Source organism: Hydra viridissima, unplaced genomic scaffold (assembly GCF_058129835.1).
Source record: "Hydra viridissima isolate aposymbiotic clone 2 unplaced genomic scaffold, HvirCarnegie_v1 scaffold_17, whole genome shotgun sequence".
NCBI lineage: Eukaryota > Metazoa > Cnidaria > Hydrozoa > Anthoathecata > Hydridae > Hydra > Hydra viridissima.
Genome location: NW_028324316.1, coordinates 2,152,854 through 2,174,247, shown reverse-complemented (window position 1 = coordinate 2,174,247; position 21,394 = coordinate 2,152,854). Strand labels below are relative to the sequence as shown.

Sequence of the window (21,394 nt, the reverse complement as noted above, 5' to 3'; positions counted from 1 at the left end):
CCTATTCTTGTAATTGGTCATGTCTTTTTGAGAGGTAGAGTAATCTACTTTTTACTCGCATCTGTACAACTACAGGACAGATAAAGCAACCACATAGCTAAAATAACTAAAACATAACTAAAATTTAAAATTTGGTTTTACAAAATAAACTTGAAGTTCAACTATGCTTTCATCGATAAAATTTATACAAGTTCAATTTGCAAGGTTTGCGACAATTCTGTAGCTCTTTTGCATATTTTTTTTACTAAGAAGTCAAAACCAGAGACAAACGCTGAATAAATCAAGAGAAAACAGGCAAAACTTGTTTCAGAGTACCATAACTCACAGGTCAAAATAATAACAGCAAACAAGTTTGTTTAACAAAAACCAACGTTTATTCTTAAACTTGATTTAAGAAACTTTTTAGGGACGAATCGAAGATAAAGAGTTGAGAAAATCTTAAGAAAAAGAAAAAGAACATTTTAGATACAAATTTTAACTGCAAAACCCTCGTATTAAAAGTTTAAAAAATCTTTTTCATTAAAAAACCACAAAACATAAGTATGTTCAGTCTTCATATTATTCTCGTGAACTATCTACTTAATTTCTTTCCTTTTCATATTTTAGTTTTTTTTTAAATTTCTCTCTCCAATATGCAAAAGTTTTATAACTCTTTGAGCGACTTTCAATTGATTATCTTTAATAGACACTTATCATTATTGTTTCACGAAGATAATAAACAAAATGAGCAGGAAAACGGCTTTTCATGGGTTGACATGAACATTAGAAACTTGTTTACCATTATTAGTGTCCGATTGTTGCCTCATTCTTTTTTAATTCTAACTCAATCTTTAAATGCTATAGATAACAAAGAGAACAAAAATGCGTGGTAAAACAAAGTAATATTTTCAAAAATGGTCTAACCACAGTGCAATCCTTAAAGTTCCCCAAACACCCAGCCAGGTGAGGGACTACGAGGAAGAAGGCACTTGTTAACTTACATTTTACAATTTATAATTAATCATGTTAACATGGTCATCCAGCATCAGCAAGCTATTATATGCAGCCAAGTTATTATCATGTGCAGTAGGATTTTGAAACTTTGAGAACTTTAATGAAATTTCTTAGCGACAAAGAAAATTTTAAATGGCAACCAATATACTTTTGGTCATTTGCCGAGTTTAAACTATGATTATGACTTTGTTTTTTTTTTATAACTTATATTAAGAGTTATATATTCACTATCAGTAAAAAGTTTAAAAATTTAATTTTTTAAAATCCCAATTATCAAAAAAGCACTACTCCAGTTGCGCAAAAAAAAATACCGGTCACACCTTGAACTCTTTAAGATTGTTTTTCAAACTTGTAGCGATTTAAAATATTTTTCTAACTAAAAATTATCCTTATAAATTTATTATTTCAATCAAGTTTTATAACCACGAGTATTTATTTTGAAAATTTATTTTAAACACTATGATTTGGCCGACAAATATAAAGTAAAGTACAATTTTTTATACATTTTTTAAAATATGAACTCAGTTCGTTTTTGTTTTTTTTTGCTAATAAATCCCTGTCAAGAAGTAAACCTTAAAGCGTGCAATTAAATTGCACTCTGACCGTATTTTTTTGTTCTCAAAATTCAATTTCTATTTTTTCTTTACTTTTTAATCTCCCCTTTTTTTTTACTGAAAATAAAATTTATCTTCCTTTTTTAAACTATGCCAAACTTTTTTAAAATTATTACAAACTTTACAAATGACATAAAGCGCGAAAAACCTGGGAAAAGTTGAATTGTATTTAATTTTATCTTACATGTATTATATTACATTGAAAATTTCTCCTCATACTTTATTCTTTCATACTCTTTCATAATCGTTCATACACCATAATCGAAGTTTCTTTTCCTACCAAATATTGAAAGCAGTCGGTGGAAACGTTATCATTTTTAAATGCGTCATCATGTTTTAGGTTGTACCAGCACTCGCCGTAAAATTGTACTCCAAAATACTAAACATAAAGATTTTTTACCCTTTTAAAATCGTTTGTAAATTATGTCCCGACCAATCCTGCAATTTGTATGCGTTAATCAGTATGATGTAAAACAATAATTACAATAGTTATAAAAAAATTGTAACAAAGTAACAAATAATAATGACAACTTTTTAACGAATTGCTTTTAAATGTTTTTTTTAGATATAAATTAAATATAGATTCAAGGTCTTAGATTCTAAATTTCAATTAAAACCCGTTTGTTCTTCAGGTGGCTTACAAATTTCAGATGCCTCATTAAATTTACAAGATTTTTTTTACTTTTGAAAAACCTTACTTTACTTGAATTTTATTTAAAATTAACAAAGAGGGCGTGTTACCGTTGAGTTTTGTTTTTCTGAAAAGCTAGCACACGCTTCTACTACAATCTCGATGTTGTACCAGTCTATAATGTTTCTCATGGTTTTAAATGAAGTAAAGGCTTGCGTTGAACTCTTGTAACAGCCCAGTTTTCTCGCTTTAAAAAAATGTGTTAAAAAAAAATGTTGTTTTTCAAACACTTTTAGAATTATTTAAAAAAGAACAAAATGTAAAAAAAAAAAAGTATTGAAATTTGTTCTTTAAAGAGAATTTTTTTTACCTCCTGCAACACTTTTAAATTCATCTAAAACAAAAAACAAAAAATTATTTGTCAATCAAGTGATCATTTCAATCAGGTGATCATTTCCAACAGACGCTAATCTTCCGTTAAAAAAAAAGAAATTTTGATATAAAAAAAAATAATGAACTTTTTTACTTGAAGAAACATGAAAGTTATTTAAAAGTCATGAAAACTAAAAATGAAATGAAAACCTCGTTATAAAAAACTCTTCAAAATAATTTTTAAATAATAAGTTACAATAAAACTTTTACCTGAAGCGCACACCTTTTTTTCACTCATCGCGATGTCATCAATAGCAATGTCGGACAAAAAACTGCTTCCTCTGATTGCATGAATGATTATCTATGAAAGATATTGAAGTTTCTTTTAGCACTAGAAATGCAATAGCATTAATCATTTTTTGTTTAAAACACCTAATCATGATAACCTGATACTCGGTATTTGACCTGACTGTCACTTCTGTGCGTAGCCAATTATTGCCATGATCACCTGTAAGGAATTTTAGAGGAATTTTGTCATTCTCACGACCGTTTTTTTTGAGTTGGAATACTAGAAGACTACCAGTTCCTGATCCATACATGTGATACCAAAACGAAAAGCAGTTGCCAGCAGTTGCAGGAAAGCTCTTACTAGTCAGTAATGCAACGTCGTTCGGATTTGTATTTGACGCTTCTGTGTACAAGTAATAGCCTAAGATTTAAAAAGGTTTAAAATCAAAATATGATTAAAAATGTCACCAAAACAACTTTCCGCTTCTTTCCTCTAAACAAAAGCAAATTTTTTATTTAGTTTCTAGAGAAAAGTTTTTTGATCAAATGATGCCACAGTTAAATATGAAGGAAGTTATATATTTAGTTATATATTTAGTTATATATTTAGTTATATATTTAGCTATATATTTAGCTATATATTTAGTTATATATTTAGTTGTATAATTATATGAAGTATTGTATTTAGGATGTCATATATTGATCAAATAATGTCATAATGTAGGAAAATATATATTTAGCTAGGATGAGATAAAATCCGGGTTTTACTCAAACTGGTATCTAGAAGTACCTTTTCCATTCATTCCTTCTGAGTGATCAAAAGATGGTCCCGTATTACTGCTTGGTGTTTTGCCAGTAAAACGCTGCCATTTAAATGGAGTGTTGCTTGGTACCCAATCGCACAAGTTTAGTTCAAACGAACAATCATTTGGGCCTTTAATAAAAATTACGTTCGTATACATGTAATTTGAATTATATCTATTTATGCGTTTAAGTGACTTTGACTAGAAACTCACCTAAACACTTATGCGTATTACAAGAAGCAGATTGAGAACTTTCCGAAGTGCAATTTTTACCGCCATTTTTTGGAGCAGGATCTTCACATTTTCTTGTTCGTGTCATTCGGCCTGACCCACAACTTTGACTACATTCTGACCAATCACTCCAGCGTTCCCAGTGACCATTAATCGGAGCTGGAGAAATTAAAAAACAAAAGCTTCAAGTAAATTTGTCAAAAGAATATTTAAATGACAAACTAGAAATGCTCACCATGACATTGTGCGTCACTGCATTTCTCTTTTTGAGTTTCAACGCCAAAGTTGTCGGCATACGGACATATGGATCTGTCTTGGCTTACACAATATCGCTGACGATATTTAATACATGAATCATCGCATGGACCAAATAACGACCATTCACTAACAATGTTAGCTGAGTCGGCTAAAAAGACTTATGATCGTTTTAGCTGCCTGAAAAACTTTAACTTGTGGTACATGCAAACAAAGATAAGACTTACATTTGCAGTCGTACAAGACGTTCAATCCTATAATGTCTTTTTCACTAAGTCGATTGCCACCTCCAACTGGTATTTCTGGGTTTTTTAACCGAACAATAGTTTTAAGATCTTTACTTTTTGAGAAAGCATAAGATCCGTAATGAAGTAAACTATCAAAATCATATTCAATCTCTTGATTGTCGGATTGATCCTCGCTTTCTTTGTTAAAGTTGTACATTTCATCTTAAAGATGTAAAGAAATTATTGTGAATTATGCAGGGATCGCTAGTGTACGGTATACTAAAAGTCTAGCGTACAGTCTACCGTATAGTATACCGTAAAGTATACTGTAAAGTGTAACGTAAACTAAACTTCTTACTTATTGATTTTTTTGATTACTTATATTATTAACTTATTTCAGATCAGAAAAATCCATAGAATAAATCTTAAAACGGCGAAGAGCAGCACAAACAGCGTGGTATAAAAATATAACAACTTAACAAATTAAAGTTTTTACTAAGTAAATCTAAGAAACAAAAATTGAATTTAAAAAAAAAACACTTTAATCATGATAAGTCAAATAATAGACATGGTCCAGTAATTTAATTCATTAAGAAAATATAATTACCAGATTATCAAGAAAGTCCAAAAATATTTCACAAATAAAAGTAAACGGGTATATTAATCTGTATACTAACTCTTAGTATACCAAGTATACGGTAAAGTATACCGTAAAGCTAGTATGCCGTATAATGTAACCGGCGATCCCTAGAGTTATGACATTTTTAAAAAAAATAAAAATAGATTTTTAAATGCTATTAGAATGTAAATGAAGCAAATTTTCGCATTGTATTTTTATACTGAACAAAAAAAATATTTTCAGAATAATTAAATTCATATTACCGGGGTCAATGTTTTCCCACATTATTTCTACGTAATCATTTCTATCACTTCTCACGTGTTCGTGTTGAAAACCTAGAGAATGCATTATTTCGTGCATTATCACGGATTTTTCTGTACAACCTATTCCGATGCTAATATCTTGAGATCCGGGACGATAGTATAATTTTCCAATATTTGACCAGCAGCTAAAAATCAGTTAAAGTTAAAATTTGCGACGACCAACTTTTAATTGTATAAACAAATTTTTATAAGGAACAATAGAAATAGTAGTTATAACAATTATAGCAATAATTAAAATAATAATTAGAACAAAACGAGTGTAAATCTACTGAAGGTAGCGGGGAAGGAATAGGAGATGGTCACTGAAGAGATTGGCAAGCATAATGGTGTGAAATTATACACAATACTTAAAAAGTGGAGGCGCCTAAATTTATTATATGTTAGGCCCTCTCTCCTCAAAATGTGTGTTTGTGTGGTGAATGACTAAGGGTCTAAATACATTGAGCCCCAATATTTACATCCGTGATAATAATTATAGTAATTCAAAAAGCAATATTAAGTTTGAAAAAATAGGGAGCGGAAGAAATTTTTAAACCAAGTTTTTTTGTTTTTTTTTACCCTTTTTTTTTGACAAACTTTATCCAGTTATCTTGTCCGTTATATGGCACAAAGGTCAAACATGAAACGCTTGCAATTTCGTTCATGGCCTCTTTTATTTTTGCTTCGTCTTCAACTAAAACAGAATACGAAAAAACTCAGATTTTGTCGTCGGATAAAACACAAAATGAAGCAAAAAAAAACAACGCACCGCTGCTTTTATCGATGACATAAGGAATAACTTTTTCGTGCCATAGATATTTGCGATCTCTGATAGCAGTTCGTTTAAAGAAATTATCGGTATAGTATGTATTCCCATCAAGACGGATGTCGCCTTCAATAAGAAGCTTGTCAGGGTTGAAAACCTCTAAGGAATGGAAATAATTGTCAAAAGAGCATTTTCATTAAAAGCACTATAGAATTTTTTTTACGGATGAAAAATGCTCATTATGGATGTATCAAAATCTCCATTATGATACAAAGGTATCATAACGGAGATAACAAAATTCATTTTCAGCAAATACGATGGATGCTGTGAAAAAAAAAATAAATCAATAAATAAATAATAAAAAATAGCATCCCAAAAATGCAACACTTACTTTTATTAACCGAAATTATTTTGTCAAATGCACTTCTATTTTCATTTGACTCAGATTTCAACCTAATGGAACCTAAAAAACACGTTTTAAATGAATTATTTATTATAAACGTAACATAACTATAATAACTATAGTTCAAATGATTAAACTAGCGACTTAAATCATTATAGATTAAAAAATTACCAGCATGTTTTCCTTTTAAATTCCTAATCTCTTTTTCTATAACATGGGTCTCTTTAGCAACTGTAATAAACAGAATTTTATCATTCGATCACTTTTTAAAAATTCTAATAAAAATCAAAGAAAGTTGAAAATTCCAAAAATTAAACAATCGTAAAAATAACAAAAAGCCAAAGAAAAATTTTCAAAGGCAACTTACGTAAACAATAATGTTAGAAAATCGTCGTAAAAATATTTTTCTTTCTTTTTCTTTTTTTAATAATTTTCTTCTTCGGAACAAACAAAAAAAAAAGCATAAAGACTTTCTAAACGGTTAAATGAATTGAACTGGGATTCGAGTTTCCGTATAATAGCGATAAACATTAAACTGTAAATATAGAAAGCAAAAGAAAAAGCCATATGTTAAAACTTACTCTCGTCAATTTGATAAAATATGTTTGCCAGCAATTTTGAGTTAACATCTAAAAAAGGTTTTAAATTAATAGATCTTTTCATAGCTTTTTAACAACTAGCGAATAAAAGACAAAGTTAACTAAAACGAGCTGTTATTAAAAAACAAACCAACGTATCACCTTCCTCCACAGGTTTCATAAGGACCTTTTCGGTATAAAAAACCAGATAGAAGAGCAACAACCAGCCCATCTCTTACGATGAATCCTTTATTCATTAAGTATAACAACTCTTGGTTTAATAAAAAGTCTCCAACTGATAATTATAAGGACACACAACCTTTATTCGAAGACATTGAATGCTTTCATCGCTATGCATTTTACAAATTAGGAGTTATAAGATCTCTTTACAATCGATCATTTGCGTTATTAAAGTGCGGATTAACAAGGCAATCTTCTCAGCATTTAGAAAACAAATATTTATAAAAGGATTTATGCAAGGTCTGCAGCGCAAGGCTTGAAAAGGTTCTAAATAATTCTAAATTATGACGTTTAGGAGGTGTTCACATCAGCGAATGTTTAAAATGAAAAGCTCTTTAGAAGAATGAAAATAAACCTGGTGCAACAGTGATTTTAAGTGAAACGACGAAACGTTAAATACTGTGCTTAGTAACTGTTCAGAGGAGAAAATTTTATGAATGCTTTTTAGTCTAAGAATCAGGAAATGATTAAAAATTCCCTGTATAAAAAATCTTTTCGTCATTAATAATACTTTCTCCGTTAAAAAATGTAGCTTTTTTTTTATAAAAGTATTTAAGTGCCATTTGACCCGTAGCAGCGCTTATAGCGTCCTTCGATGAACTGGACACCAAAAAATGTTTTTAATAAGAAAGATCGGAGTGCGTTACTGGATATTACTTGAAAATAACCTAAACTTGGTAATTTGAAAAACAGTTCATGCAGAGAATCAAACATTTAACATAAAAAACACTTTATCAAATAGTTGAAGAATTAAGTATTACAGCTTTAAATTTCCAATCATGTTAGTTGTATGTTTCCCTGAACGAGAAAGAAAAAAAAAACCTTCCTGCATTTTTCATTCTTTGAAGTCGATTTTTTTTTTCCTCTTTGGTTGACTGATAATTCGAGATCATTAAAATTTTCTTTTACAAAAAATTTAAAGTATTTTCAAACAACTCAATAAAAAAACAGAAGAATTTTTCTCGTAGTTTTTTGCAAATTTTAAGACTTCATTCACGCTTTAAATAAAAAAAAAAAAAAGAAACCTTTAAGTGTAGCTTGAAAGCGCAATTGGAGAAGTTTAAATTGCTATATTATTCTCTTATTTAAAAAACGCTCAGAAATAGAACTGGAATTTTATTGAGAAAAACGTATTAACATGATATCAAATAAAACGAACTCTGAAACATAAAAGAATTTTTAAAAGAATGTTAGTCCATAAAATAAGGCTTAATAATATATATTTAGGCTCAACTTAGAGTTTTACGGTTAATTAAAACTCTTAAAGAAATTTGACATTGTAAACCTGAGATAATTTTCATTAAATGAGATTTTAACAATATTGTTAAACAAAAAACGAAGTTTAAAATTTTTAAATTAGTAAATATATTTAAGATAATGTTTAAAAAGATAGTGCTCTAACACATTTAATCCGCTGTTCATTTTCATTTAAAAACAAGCCATTACATCAAAATCCTATACAGTTAATCTAATCCCATATAGTAAGATTACACTGTTTTTTTCTCTCTATTATTATCTATTATTATCACCCATTTGATTTTTTTTACTTCTAAAGAGCTTGTTAATAAGTAAAGGTCGCTGCTTTCTAAAAAATGATTCTATACAAAAAAAAAAACAGGGTTTTATAGAAATATAAAGTATTTAAAAGGGTGATGATTTTCTTACATTTTTGTTTAGAAATTAGTTTAGAAATTGTTTTTACAAAGTAATAAATAATTTTCTAACTAATTATGTATTGTTAGTTTGTTTTCTACTCCCGGGCTTCTTTCCTGTTAGTAGGTAAAACAAAGTGGGTTAAAAGTTTAAGTGCTTCTCTTAAATTAGTTTTTAAATTTTTTCCTTGTCAATTGCAGAAAATTCTTTTATATGCACAGAAAAATATGCAAAGTGGTTAGTGAGTTATAATAAAAGCAATCCAATTAGTAGTTCCAAGCTACAACAGGATGAAAATAACATATGAAAGAAGAAGTTTTTTTATTGTCACTCGAGTAAGAATATGATTAATAGATAATCAGTAGTAATCGCTATGAATCTACTCAAGCAATTAGTGTAAGAAAAATCTGTCAAACCATCACATTAAAGGAAAGATTGCGCTACATTTTAATGCAACATGATTTAAAGTGGTAAAAAAATTGGGTTCTTTAACATTGCACCCATCTTAAAAAGAAAATAGACAACAAGGCCCTCCAAAAAATTAGGAGATATGTTCACACGAGTTTTGAAATGCGTAAAATTGTAGGCTGTCAAAAAGTATTTGGAATCAGTCACCGTAATTTTATCCAACTTTTACTGAATGCTTAAGCAAGAATAGTTCTATACTCATTTCTTAGTTATGCTTATATGCATCAACAGCAACTATTTTTAAAGAATTTATTTACAAAGCTTTCAGGAAAGACAACGCAACTTTTTCGCATTAGTCGAATAAGAAGTATGAAGACCATATATATTTGCGATTGCTAATATCATCAGTTCGATAAGGTACTGTGCAAAAGCGAGGCAGTTCAAACAATAATGAAAGTATACCCTGATATGTTCTATAAACATACCTACCCAGCTAGCACACATACATTGGGCCAACGTTGGCACAACGTCGGAAGCGTTGCTTTATTTTATCACTTAAATGATAACGTCGAACCAAAGTCGGGCCAACGTCAGAATACGACTGAATTTTTGCTTTTTTGAATTCGTTCAGTGTGTTACAGGTTTTAGTGTTAAATAAGTTTTCCGCCATTCTTAAAAAAATCGTTGTAAAGAAATTATTCTAAAACAAAGAGATTGAATCACGAGAAGAAGTGGTCGTTATAGAACTCGGAAAGGTTGAATCATGAGAAAATGTAGTCGTTAAAGAACTCAGAAAGGTTGAACCACGAGAAGAAGTGGTATTAAAAGAATCAAAAAAGATTGAATCACACGAAGAAGTGGTTGTGAAAAGAAATCCCCTTTGTTAGAATCCAGTTTGTTAGAGAGATACAGGTACTTTATTTCCATTTTTGTGTTTATTTAACTTTAAACTAGTAGTTTACTAATTATGTAGCTACATAATTTGTAAATAAACTTTTTCTATATTACATTAGAGATAGTAGAATTTTTTAATTTTGTATCAAGAACTTGAGTACCCTGTTTATTATCATGGCCTGAAGTTAGTTTGTGCTGCTTCACCAAATTCTCCTCAGAGCAGCACTGATTGCAGGAGAATCTACAAAATTGTGCTATAAAGCTTCTATTAGGCTATCATATCATGCATTAAGACTACATTTTATGCTCTTATATTTGTATTTTATTCAAAAGATATATGTTTCTTAATAAAAATTGAATTGATGAATCAATATTTGGACTAATCAATATTGATAGTAAATTTCTTAATGTTCTAAAAAAACTTTAAGTAATTTACTGTTTATATATTTATGATAGGATGTAAAATTTGTAAAAGATATAAAATGCTAGAATGTAATAATAGTAATAATAATAAAATTTTTGCTCTACACATACAATGTGGTGAGTCTAACATCTGTAGATGTTAAACTTTGACAGCTTTGGAAAAGTGTTCATTTTATTTTTCATTTTTTCATTATTTTTTTATATTTTTATTTTCTTTTGTTTGTTTTTGAAACGATCAAACTTGTTTTTGAAGACATTCACATTATCAGAGTTGATTATCTCTCCTGTTTAATTATTACAATTGTTAACTGTTAGGTTTGTGAAGACATTAAATCTTGTGGTAGAATGTGTGAACTGCTTTTGCATTTTCTGAGTATGACCTCTTTTTATTGCATATTTAATTATTTTAGGAGGATGATTCCATTTAACTTTATCCATATTTTTACTTATTTTATAAAATAAAATTGAATTAAATCACCTCTTGCTCTTCTTATTTTTAAAGTAGTCAAGTTAAATTTTTTTTTAAATTTTGTTTTTTTGTATTAATAATAGTTTATAATATTAGGCTACTAATATTATACAATATAATTTAACTGATACTAATAGTTTAGATGGCTGCTTCATATGCAACAAACAGAAGAAGAGTGAGAGAGCAAGTTGATAAGATATATAAGAAATTTATGGTGAAAGTTATCAGAAAAGTAATGTTTCTACCTGCAGTATTTCTAATGATTGTGAAAATGTTTGTTATGATGACAATTCATATGAGATTGATATTGACAATGATGAAGATAATTTTCCTTTTCAAATTCTTAATAATCACTATGACGATGATCAGGATGAACGCTATTTCACATCAGACTCAAAAAATTAAAGTGATCTGGATAGCAATCCTGATGAAAAAGGTATTATCGCATCTTTAGCTGAGTGTTGTGTTAATTTAAAATTTCTTTGTTTCGTTATTTACTGAATGAAACTTTTGTTAAAATTTTTTTTTTCAGTTATGTCTAGTGAAGCATTTGTTTTGTAATTTGTCATTTGTTACCATATCCCTCTTTAACAGCTGTTAAAGAGGGATACGGTAATGTATTTTATATGCATTTGCAGCATTTTAATGGTGATTGGAATTCATATATTATTTGTATAAGAGAATTTTGAAGCATTTTACTTCTAGTTTTTGCAGTAAAATACTGATACTATTTTTCAATAATTATGTTTATGCAGGTAATACATCAAAAATATTTTGTTTTTATTTACGGAAATTTTATTTGTATATAGTGCTTATATCTTACATATGTTTGTTATTAACTATTTTATTATTTAAATATAGATTTTGTATTTGATGTGTGTGTGTATGTGTGTGTATATATATATGTATATGTATATGTATATATATATATATATATATATATATATATATATATATATATATATATATATATATATATATATATATATATATATATATATATATATATATATATATATATATATATATATATATATTCATACATACATACATACATACATACATACATACATACATACATACATACATACATACATACATACATACATACATACATACATACATACATACATATATGCAGTGGCATAGGAAGATCATAAAAGTTGTGTGGGGGGGGGGGGGGGACTAAAACAAAAGTTAAGGGGGGAAAATCAAAATTTAAACGAAAAAAAAAAAAAAGATATTTTGATAATTTGAAGAGGTTACACCCCCTCTATTCTTACAAAAACATAGCAATAATAAATTATTAGAAATCACTTTTAAAGACTTTTCAAAAATCCAATTAGCGATTAGTCCTCCCCTCTCCCTCCAGATTTCTGAAAAGTCTTTATTGACGAAACTTTGTGTAAAAAAGTTGAAACTGATAAGTGTTTGCTAATAATATATATAAACACAAAAATATATGAACACCTATAATTTTAGCAGTAGCTATGGCAATGCCTAAAGCTCATAAAACGAAAGATTTCTATCAAATTGTATAACGAGGAACATTCGAACTTTGTTGTAGTCTCAAGTGAAGTAAAGATGCAAGATTCGTAAGGATGCTTAGCAGTCGAGAAGAACGTTATTTTGTTTGAACATGTGTACAAATATTTTAACATAATTAAAATGTTTATTACAACAAATATTGATTTTCTCTTAGTAATTGTTTAATTTAAGTTGGTTCATTAATCAATGTTTTATTTTCGTTCATCAGCGTCAAATTTTATTCAAACTTATTTGGACATTACATTTTATTCAACATTAAAAAGAAGAAGTTACGCTTTAATTAAAAAAACATTTACCCTTTAGTTGAAAAAAGTTACACTTTAGTCAAATTAATGGTTTTAATTTGATTGCAAAAACTTTGTTTTTGATTGAAAAGATAAGCACACCTTTTGAATCAAAATCAAAGTTTTTGCAAACAAGTAAAACTAATATTATTTGAATTATACGTTGGACCAACGTCAGAATGCGACGCTCGCCCAACGTCGATATCCGACGTTGGGCCAACGTTAACCCAACGGTTGGTTGCGACGTCGCGCCGACTATCAAATCCACGTTGGCTCGATGTCGGTTGCCGACCATCGGCCAACGAATTTTTCGACGTTGATCCAACGTTGGGCCAACGTCTATGTGCTATCTGGGTATTGTTTAAGACTGGGTTGCGAAGTTCGCAGCTGGAATCTAAGTCTGTGGAATTTTCAGCAGGCAGCCACGTTTAGATTCACCATCCTGCATTGAGTTAACATGTTAATGAAATGATTTAGATGGATTTCAATCCATCTAAATCATTTCATACCAGCTCTTAGCAAAAAAACTAGGGTGCTCACAATTCGTGAAACGTGATGCTCTATTTCGTAAAATTTAAAATGACTAACCTATGACGAACATTTTTCATGAACCAAAGATTATTTGAATACATAAAACGAATTTTCCTTCATTTTCATTTTGAGTTAAAACTTTTAAAGAAGGTGGTTAGGTTGATATGTGTGACACAGAATTTGAGTGAGTAAAGCAGAATTTTAATTGATTGGAAAGCTTAAATTCCAACCTTAACAGAAAAATGGTGCGTTGTTAAAAAAATACAAAAATCTTTTAGATAAAGAAAAACGGTGAATACCTCGACAAGATAAATTGAAAAAAGCAAATATAAGAAGAAATAAAAAATATAATATACAAAGGTTTTGTAATTGTTGATTAATCCTGAACTGAAATGTGACTCACTGGATAAAAATATATTCAATTGAACTTTTCTTCAAAACAACTTGGAAAATAAACTTTAGAATCACAAATATTTTTATTTGAAAATAACTATACTTATAATTTTCTTTACAAGATGTAAAGAGACGTTTTTCTTGGAAAAAAGATCTGCTTCACCGATTTGCTTCACCGATTTCATACTATTGATAAACATTTATCTGTATATTAACCATTTAAACAGAATATTTCATCATTTAATTCTAATGCAAGTATCTATGTTTATATTTTAACAGGTAAAGATATATCATAGCTGAATTTTTTCAGTTGCCTGAGGTAGAAGACCTGACAATGCTTCAGAGAGAAATAAAAAACAAATCAGGTAAAACAAGGAAGGCTTGCAATAGAGACATTTTTTGCATTCTCGTTTTTAAATTAAAGAAAGAGAAGAGGTTCAAGGATGCTAAGTTATAAAATGTTTTAATAGTTTTAATAAATATGTCATTTACAAATATTATATAAGTAACCATGTCTGATCTGATTAACTACTAACAAATTGTGTTACATATATATATCTAGATCTTTTTTAACAGTTTTTAAAATAGTGGTTGCAAACCTGCGATTGCAAGCACTACTTCACTGAAGTTCTTTTCTACGAGAAGGTATACAGATTCATTTCGTATGAATGAGCAGTTTACTAGTTTATCAATCAGATGTACAATGATTTCAAGAAATTGTAAGAAATGTTTCATCCATACGAAAAAACAATGCAGTCATTGAAGAATCAATCACATTGAAGAAGCACGGGGCATTACTAATCGATACCAAGAAGCAATCATTTATTGGGATCAATCATTGTTGCTGAAGATAGCATACTCAGGTCTTTCAAGACTGCATTTATAGTGAAGAATGCATAATAGTTATTTGGTTTACAGCGATCAATTGCTTTAGATTCCTTGCATTTATCCTTGCAAAAAAAAAACTCCAAATAGAACTCCAAAATATTTTATTTTAGATCCATAAAAAACACAAAATGATTGCCAAATTAATAAATGTTGTGAGGGCGGCGTTTTTTTCAATAAATATAAAATGATTTAATTTTTGTTGGTATTATGTAGTAAAGTTTAGGATTTAGGCATATAGGGAAGTTTGGGCTCTAAATTTGTGTGGAAGGGTTATATGGAGGTTAGAATCGAGGTTAATGGCGTGGGAACAACTTGGTTAGGAAAGGGCGAGGTTTGGGAATAGTTTGGTTAGAAATGGGCAAGGTTTAATTGTTAAAGGGTAAAGGTTGTGCTTGCCGTCCTCAGTATATTCTGTTATATAATAAAACTCAATAAACGTTTTATAAGTGTGTCATGGTTAGCACTCTTACATTACGTTTTTAAAATACAAATAATATTCTCTTACTTTTACTTTATCTTTTTACTTTTGTTTTTATCTATTACTCCTCTTTTTGTTCTTCTTTTTCTATACGAATTTATCTTTTTTTATTTGAAACCTCTGGTTACTCTTTAATCAATATTATTTCTGATTTCAATTTTATTTTTTTACTTCTTCTGATAATCAACAATATCTTCTTCTTTTTCTCTTTTTTTTTCACTTATAAAACTGCCTGTTCATCGATTTTCAAAACTGCCTGTTCATCAAATTACTTTTCAATTACAAAAGTTCTCTCGTTTTAGAATTCTTAAAAACTGAAAAAATTCTAATTTACTTCTCTTTAAAACTACGTCTTCCTCCTCCTTTTTAAAACTTTGTCCGAACCGTAAAACATTTTTTTTTTTTTTTGAGTTTTTGTTTGTTTTTCCGGTTGCGATACCTTTTCATTTATTTATATGGCAGGTTGATGAGTCTTCGTGTTTACGTCTTTTCCCAGTTGTGTTTATCTTTTCATTTTTTCGTTTTATCGTTTACTTACGTGATAGATTGATGAATCATCAAATGTGTAAGTCTTCTCCCGGTCGTTGTTTTTAACTTTTCTTCTTATCGCTTTATCGTTTACGAGTCTTCGTGTTTACGTCTTTTTCCAGTTGATTTTTTTAACTTTTTTACTTTCCGCTTTATCGTTTATTGATATGGCTGGTTGAATAAGTCTCTGTGTGTACGTCTTTTTTCAGTTGTTGTTTTTAACTTAATTCTTTTTGCTTTATCATTTATTTATATGAAGAGTGGACGTATGATCTTGTGTGCGTCTTTTCCGATCATTGTTTTTAATCTAATTCAACTCCCTCACAATATACTGAACTAAAGGAAAAATTTCATCAATTAGATTCTTTCAAAAAACGACAACCCTGGACGTTTTGTGCCACGCTTTAATAACAATTCACCCAACCGCAACAACTTCTTCTCTATTATTTTTTAAAAGGAACCTTTAATTTTAATAATGATAATAGTAACAAGGTTTTATTAAAATGGATTTTTGTTACCTAAAACTCATCTAAAGTCTTATCAATACGTTTTCTTGCTTGCATTGTACTTTCTAAAATAAAATTATTGAATAAAATAAATGGAGCACACCTTTTCAGTTCTTGGTTATTCTATGCTATATTTTTTATTAGCAATAAAAAATGATAAAAATAATGATAATAATATTTGTTAGAAATGTAATAATAACTTCTTCAAACAAAAATAAAATATAGTAACCTAAGTAAAACTGCGTTAATGTAATTAACTGATTTAATACCATTAGGTATTAGACAACTTAGCAAGAAAACTAGAGTGCTCACGGATCGTGAGTAACCAGTCTTAAACGATGGGTATGTTTAAGGAGGTAATCAGGGAATTTTATTCGTGAGTCTCGAAACACCACGCCATCAGTTTACATGCAATAGGAAAACTGAGAAAGCTGCACAAATGGAATCCACACAAATTGCCGAAGAGGAACAAATTCAGCGAGACACGAGATGGACATTGCTGCTCTCAAGATACAAGGAAGATCCGTTTTTTGGTCGCATCCTCACCTCAGTTGAGAAAGATTCCTTTGGGACAACCAATGGCGAATGTACACTTGCTGGATTTAGATTAGCCATCCAAGAAGTTGTTTAAAACTGACCCTCATCTGCGCAGACGTCTTTTGTGTACTTTGTTCATTGTGAGGTAATGATAGCGAGCAAACAATTATTGTTAACATTTACTGTGTTATACTGTACTAATCTCTACTAAAATCTAAACTCTTATTGTTAACATTTACTGTGTTATACTGTACTAATCTCTACTAAAATCTAAACTCTTATTGGTAACATTTACTGTGTTATACTGTACTAATCTCTACTAAAATCTAAACTCTTATTGTTAACATTTACTGTGTTATACTGTACTAATCTCTACTAAAATCTAAACTCTTATTGTTAACATTTACTGTGTTATACTGTACTAATCTCTACTAAAATCTAAACTCTTATTGTTAACATTTACTGTGTTATACTGTACTAATCTCTACTAAAATCTAAACTCTTAGCTTTAAATTTAAAGGAAAGTCCTCTGCTCCAAACTAATGCCATTCCACACGTGGTAAGGAAGACCAAAAAGGAGCTGATAGACCTGGAATGGGAAGTTCTGCTTCAGATTAAAAATCTCTTACAGTAGGCACTTCAGTCCATTTTATGATCTCGTAATACAATTAAGCTAAAATGTTAATTTTAATTTTATTGCATTCAAAATGTTAATCTTGTTTTAAAATGGGTTTAACCAACTTTGTAGCACTTCTGGTTGTCAAGAAATTTGCATTTTTATACTACCTAATTTGACATTTTTTTAGACAAAAAAACGCGTTTTTTTATTTTAGTTTTTTTTAACATTTTTTTTTAGCGTAAAAATTTTACGCAACGACTTTAGGCAATAATCTATCTGTTATCATTAAACAATATACAAATAGAACAACTTTCAGTTCACAACTAATCTTTAGAAAAAATATATATACAGAAAAAATATATATAGCAGAAAAATATATATACATTAATATAGTCATAGACACATTACACATTTCTAATAAAATATTACTAATAATATATATAACTAGTAATTATTTCAAATAAATTGTAAAATAGGCTTTTTACAAAAGTATAACCTTTCCTTTTTCAAGGTCAACAAGCAATGGAAAAGCCCATACTTGATTTTCCTCAGTCTCATAGACCACATCAAACAAAGTTTTTTTTAAGTTAGGAGTTGACTTGTTTACTCGAAGAACTTCACCTGTACACCAAAAGTATTTTTTAGTGTCGATTTTCATTATTTTATGTTGAATAAATTTCCCAACAAGATAATTAACATCATTTAGAATGACAGCCAAGATGTTTGTTTTTTGTTGATTTGCTAATTGAGGCAGTCTTGCATTCTTTAATTTTTCACTTAACTCTTCTTTCTCTTTTGCAATCAAAATATCTCGTTCTTTTCTTTCAATAAGAATAACTCTTCTCTCAATGGGCTCTGGAAAAGTCCTTGTTCTAATAACTGATTGTAAATTACTGAACAACTCATAGTTTGTTAAGTCTTTTCGCTTACTACCATGCATTTTAGTTTTGTAAAAATAATTAGGTTCACATTTAACTTCCATAACATACCTATAAAAATCCAACTGTGCTCTTAATATTTTTTTGCTTTTAAATGTGTCAACTAACAAAACATATTCATCATCTGCTTCTTTTGAGGTCAACCACACCTTTGTCTTCAATTTTAACAACTCATTAACCGATTTAGCTTTTTTTAAGAAGGCTTTGTCTTCAGCTGTTTTTTTAGCTTTATGCTTTTCAGACAACCTTTCACTCATTTCAAACTTTAATTCTAAATGACATTGTTTGTATTTTATCTTTCATTTTATTAAAGTTTGTTGAAGCTTTTTTTAGCAATGAGTCACGCTCATCTAAAGTCTTTTTATCCAACCAGTCTAGTGTTTTGTTTTTATACCACATAGTATAAGCTTGTATAGTTTGTATTTTGGCATTTGGCTTTGTACGAATTAAAAGATCCAACACCGCAAAGTCACTTTCTGATGCTTTGTTTGTTGTTGGAACATTCTCTGCAGCCTTACTTATATTATCAGAAGGATGCCAATATTTACCTCCAGGAAGTTGATCAGCAGATTGTCTTTCCAGAACAACTAACAAAGAATGACAAATTACTTCTAATGTCTGCTGTGTTAAAATATTTAAATCAGTGTCATTAGTCTCTTCAAATAATTTATCATACAAAATATCTTTATGAATATTAACATCACTTGGACTGAATATAGGTGTTTTCGAGATCATAATCGATGATGCATTTTTACACAAATCTGAAAGTTTCATTTTTAGGGTTAACAAAAATGGATTCATATCAAGAATACTCTTTTGTGATTCAATTATCCGCCAAAGTGGACCTGTAATTATTTTATCAATTATTCCAAGAGCCCGCACTTCTGCTAAATATAATTTCTTGCTAATATCTTCTTTAACTGCAAGTAAAAGATTACTTTGATTTGGCCAATTTTGAAGAAACTCTAAAATATCTTTTGAATGAAAATACAAAGCTGCAGCATTATAATATAATATATTAAATCTGTTACCAACAAAGGGTGCAAGCATACACTTACTTTGTCCTTTACCAGCAAGAAATGCATTAAAATACCCAGCAACTCCAGCTTCATCACTTCCCCTTACATGAAAAGCTTTACATGCAGTTCTTATTAATCTAGTGGCACCTGATTCAGCAGTATTGAATGCAAAAATATTTTCATAACTAGTACTTAAAACTAACTTTTCGAATGAGTTAATTGTTTTATCAGTTTCTGTTGCAAAGTTAGATAATAAATGCAATTTACAAAAAAAATTAGACATTTCAATGAAATCTGCTTGCTCGCCTTTTTTTAAACCTTCCCAGTTCTTTATAACTTTAGGCAGTAACTTTTTCCTCATATCTTTAAGCTTTAAATTAAACAGTGGATTAACTGGCCCAAGATCAGACATGGTAGTTTTAAAAGAACATACAAGGTTAGAAAAATCGTTTTCCTTGCTGCTACTTTCTAAAATGTCACATATATCATCTAATGTTTTGGTTAACGCATTAATAGTACAATCTGCATCACTGCCAGCCATTTCACATAATCCAAAAGATAAAGTACTTCCATTTGTGGTAGTAACTTGGAAATTTTGAAAATGTCTATGATGTTTAGTGGTACCGTCACTGTGAAGACAATTGCCCGAATTAATTTCTACAGTGTTTATCATTTCTTCTGCAACTTGAAGTTGAGCAAGTGCTAAAGCCTCAGTCATAAATCGAGATTTTGTACCAATTGAGGGAAGCTTCTCTATATCTATCTTTGCTAGTTTTTTTAAAACAATTGTGATAACTTCATTAACTTTGTTCATGCTGACATTCAAAGAAACTAACTCCATAATAACTTCTCTTATATCATTAGAATACCTTCCGTTTTGAAATGTTATTATTCTGCGATCATGGAAAAGAGAACTTAAATTAAAATCTTTATTTTCTTTGCTTAATACTCTAGTGTCAGGAAAGTCTGTATCCTTTTCAGGATTATTTAAACTGTTAGAAGACAAATTTTCATGTTTATTTACTACCATGCTAAACTTCTTGTTTACATAATACAATTTTTTGCATGTAATTCTTTTTTTCTCATGAAGGAGTGCAACTTTATTGTCACTTTTTTCAAGCTTAACTAACAAAAATTTAACTCTTTTATTAAGATTTTTAATGACTTTATTATAAAAATCTTTTAATTCTTTTATTTCCTTATTTTGTTTCTTTTTTAATTGATGAATCTTTGCTTTATTACTTGCATGTAATAGTTTATATGTCCTTCTAGGGTCGTTAGATGTAAATTTTTTTTTCATATTACTAATACGAACATTAGCAGATTTGAACTTATTTATACAACCAGATGAAGCAAGTTTCAATTTTTTAAAACAGTTTTTCGAGGTTTGTTGGTTCAACTTTCTTTTTTTACCCTTCGTTTTATTTTTTTCACTTGATATACATAATTCACAACTAGTTTCCGAAATAGGCGGTTTAAAGAGCATCAGCTTATATATATATCTCTTCTTTTATTGTTTTTTTTTAACGATTTAAATTTATCTACAACAATTTTAATTTTGTTGTACAAGCTCAAATTATTTTCAGTTACTGAAAACAAATTGGAGAATCGGCTTCTGAAATTCGAGCAAACCATTTTCAAAGATTTATCACTCAAGCATAGATACCAATCATATAATTCTTTATTATTCATTATGATAAGGCTAATTTTATACAAATACTGTATTATACAATTAAATTGTTATATTGTTTTTGCAAATTAGTTATCGTAATAATTTTTGAAACAATATTAAGACGGACTGAAAGGAAGAAGAGGACGGGATTTAGCAGGTTTTAACTTAGACTTAAAAATTAAGCTGAATACTCGAATATTAGCAAAAACTTAGTATTTTTAAAGTTATTTTAGACCAACTTATTCATCACAAAACCAAAAAAAAACAAAAAAAAAACAAAGAAA

General features: G+C 29.0%; 1 protein-coding gene, 1 long non-coding RNA gene and 1 pseudogene across 4 annotated transcripts; 1 reads left to right on the top strand and 2 right to left on the bottom strand.

Annotated features, from left to right (window-relative positions):
- Window positions 1-1,756: 1,756 nt before the first annotated feature.
- LOC149877036 (meprin A subunit beta-like) lies at window positions 1,757-8,389 on the bottom strand. The gene is made up of 16 exons (XM_090074525.1): window positions 7,245-8,389; window positions 7,086-7,133; window positions 6,676-6,735; window positions 6,493-6,564; window positions 6,105-6,260; window positions 5,915-6,029; window positions 5,297-5,481; window positions 4,415-4,636; window positions 4,168-4,338; window positions 3,915-4,091; window positions 3,689-3,832; window positions 3,057-3,319; window positions 2,881-2,971; window positions 2,609-2,632; window positions 2,349-2,485; window positions 1,757-1,986 (listed from the first exon to the last, which is right to left on the bottom strand). The coding sequence occupies exons 1-16, from the start codon at window positions 7,312-7,314 to the stop codon at window positions 1,846-1,848; spliced, it is 2,076 nt and encodes a 691-aa protein (XP_089930651.1). The 5' UTR covers window positions 7,315-8,389; the 3' UTR covers window positions 1,757-1,845.
- Window positions 8,390-10,069: 1,680 nt separating this feature from the next.
- Window positions 10,070-12,788, top strand: LOC149877035 (uncharacterized). 2 transcript variants are annotated; one of them, XR_016448334.1, is made up of 5 exons: window positions 10,070-10,295; window positions 11,016-11,073; window positions 11,307-11,401; window positions 11,539-11,605; window positions 12,655-12,788. It is a non-coding gene; the product is annotated as an uncharacterized LOC149877035 (long non-coding RNA). The 2 variants fall into 2 exon arrangements; XR_016448333.1 differs by lacking the exons at window positions 11,539-11,605; window positions 12,655-12,788 and having other exon boundaries at window positions 11,307-11,523.
- A 5,106-nt stretch (window positions 12,789-17,894) lies between these two features.
- On the bottom strand, window positions 17,895-21,390 carry LOC149877034 (uncharacterized; annotated as a pseudogene). Its single transcript, XR_016448323.1, has one exon. The product of XR_016448323.1 is annotated as an uncharacterized LOC149877034 (transcript).
- Between the last annotated feature and the right edge of the window lie 4 nt (window positions 21,391-21,394).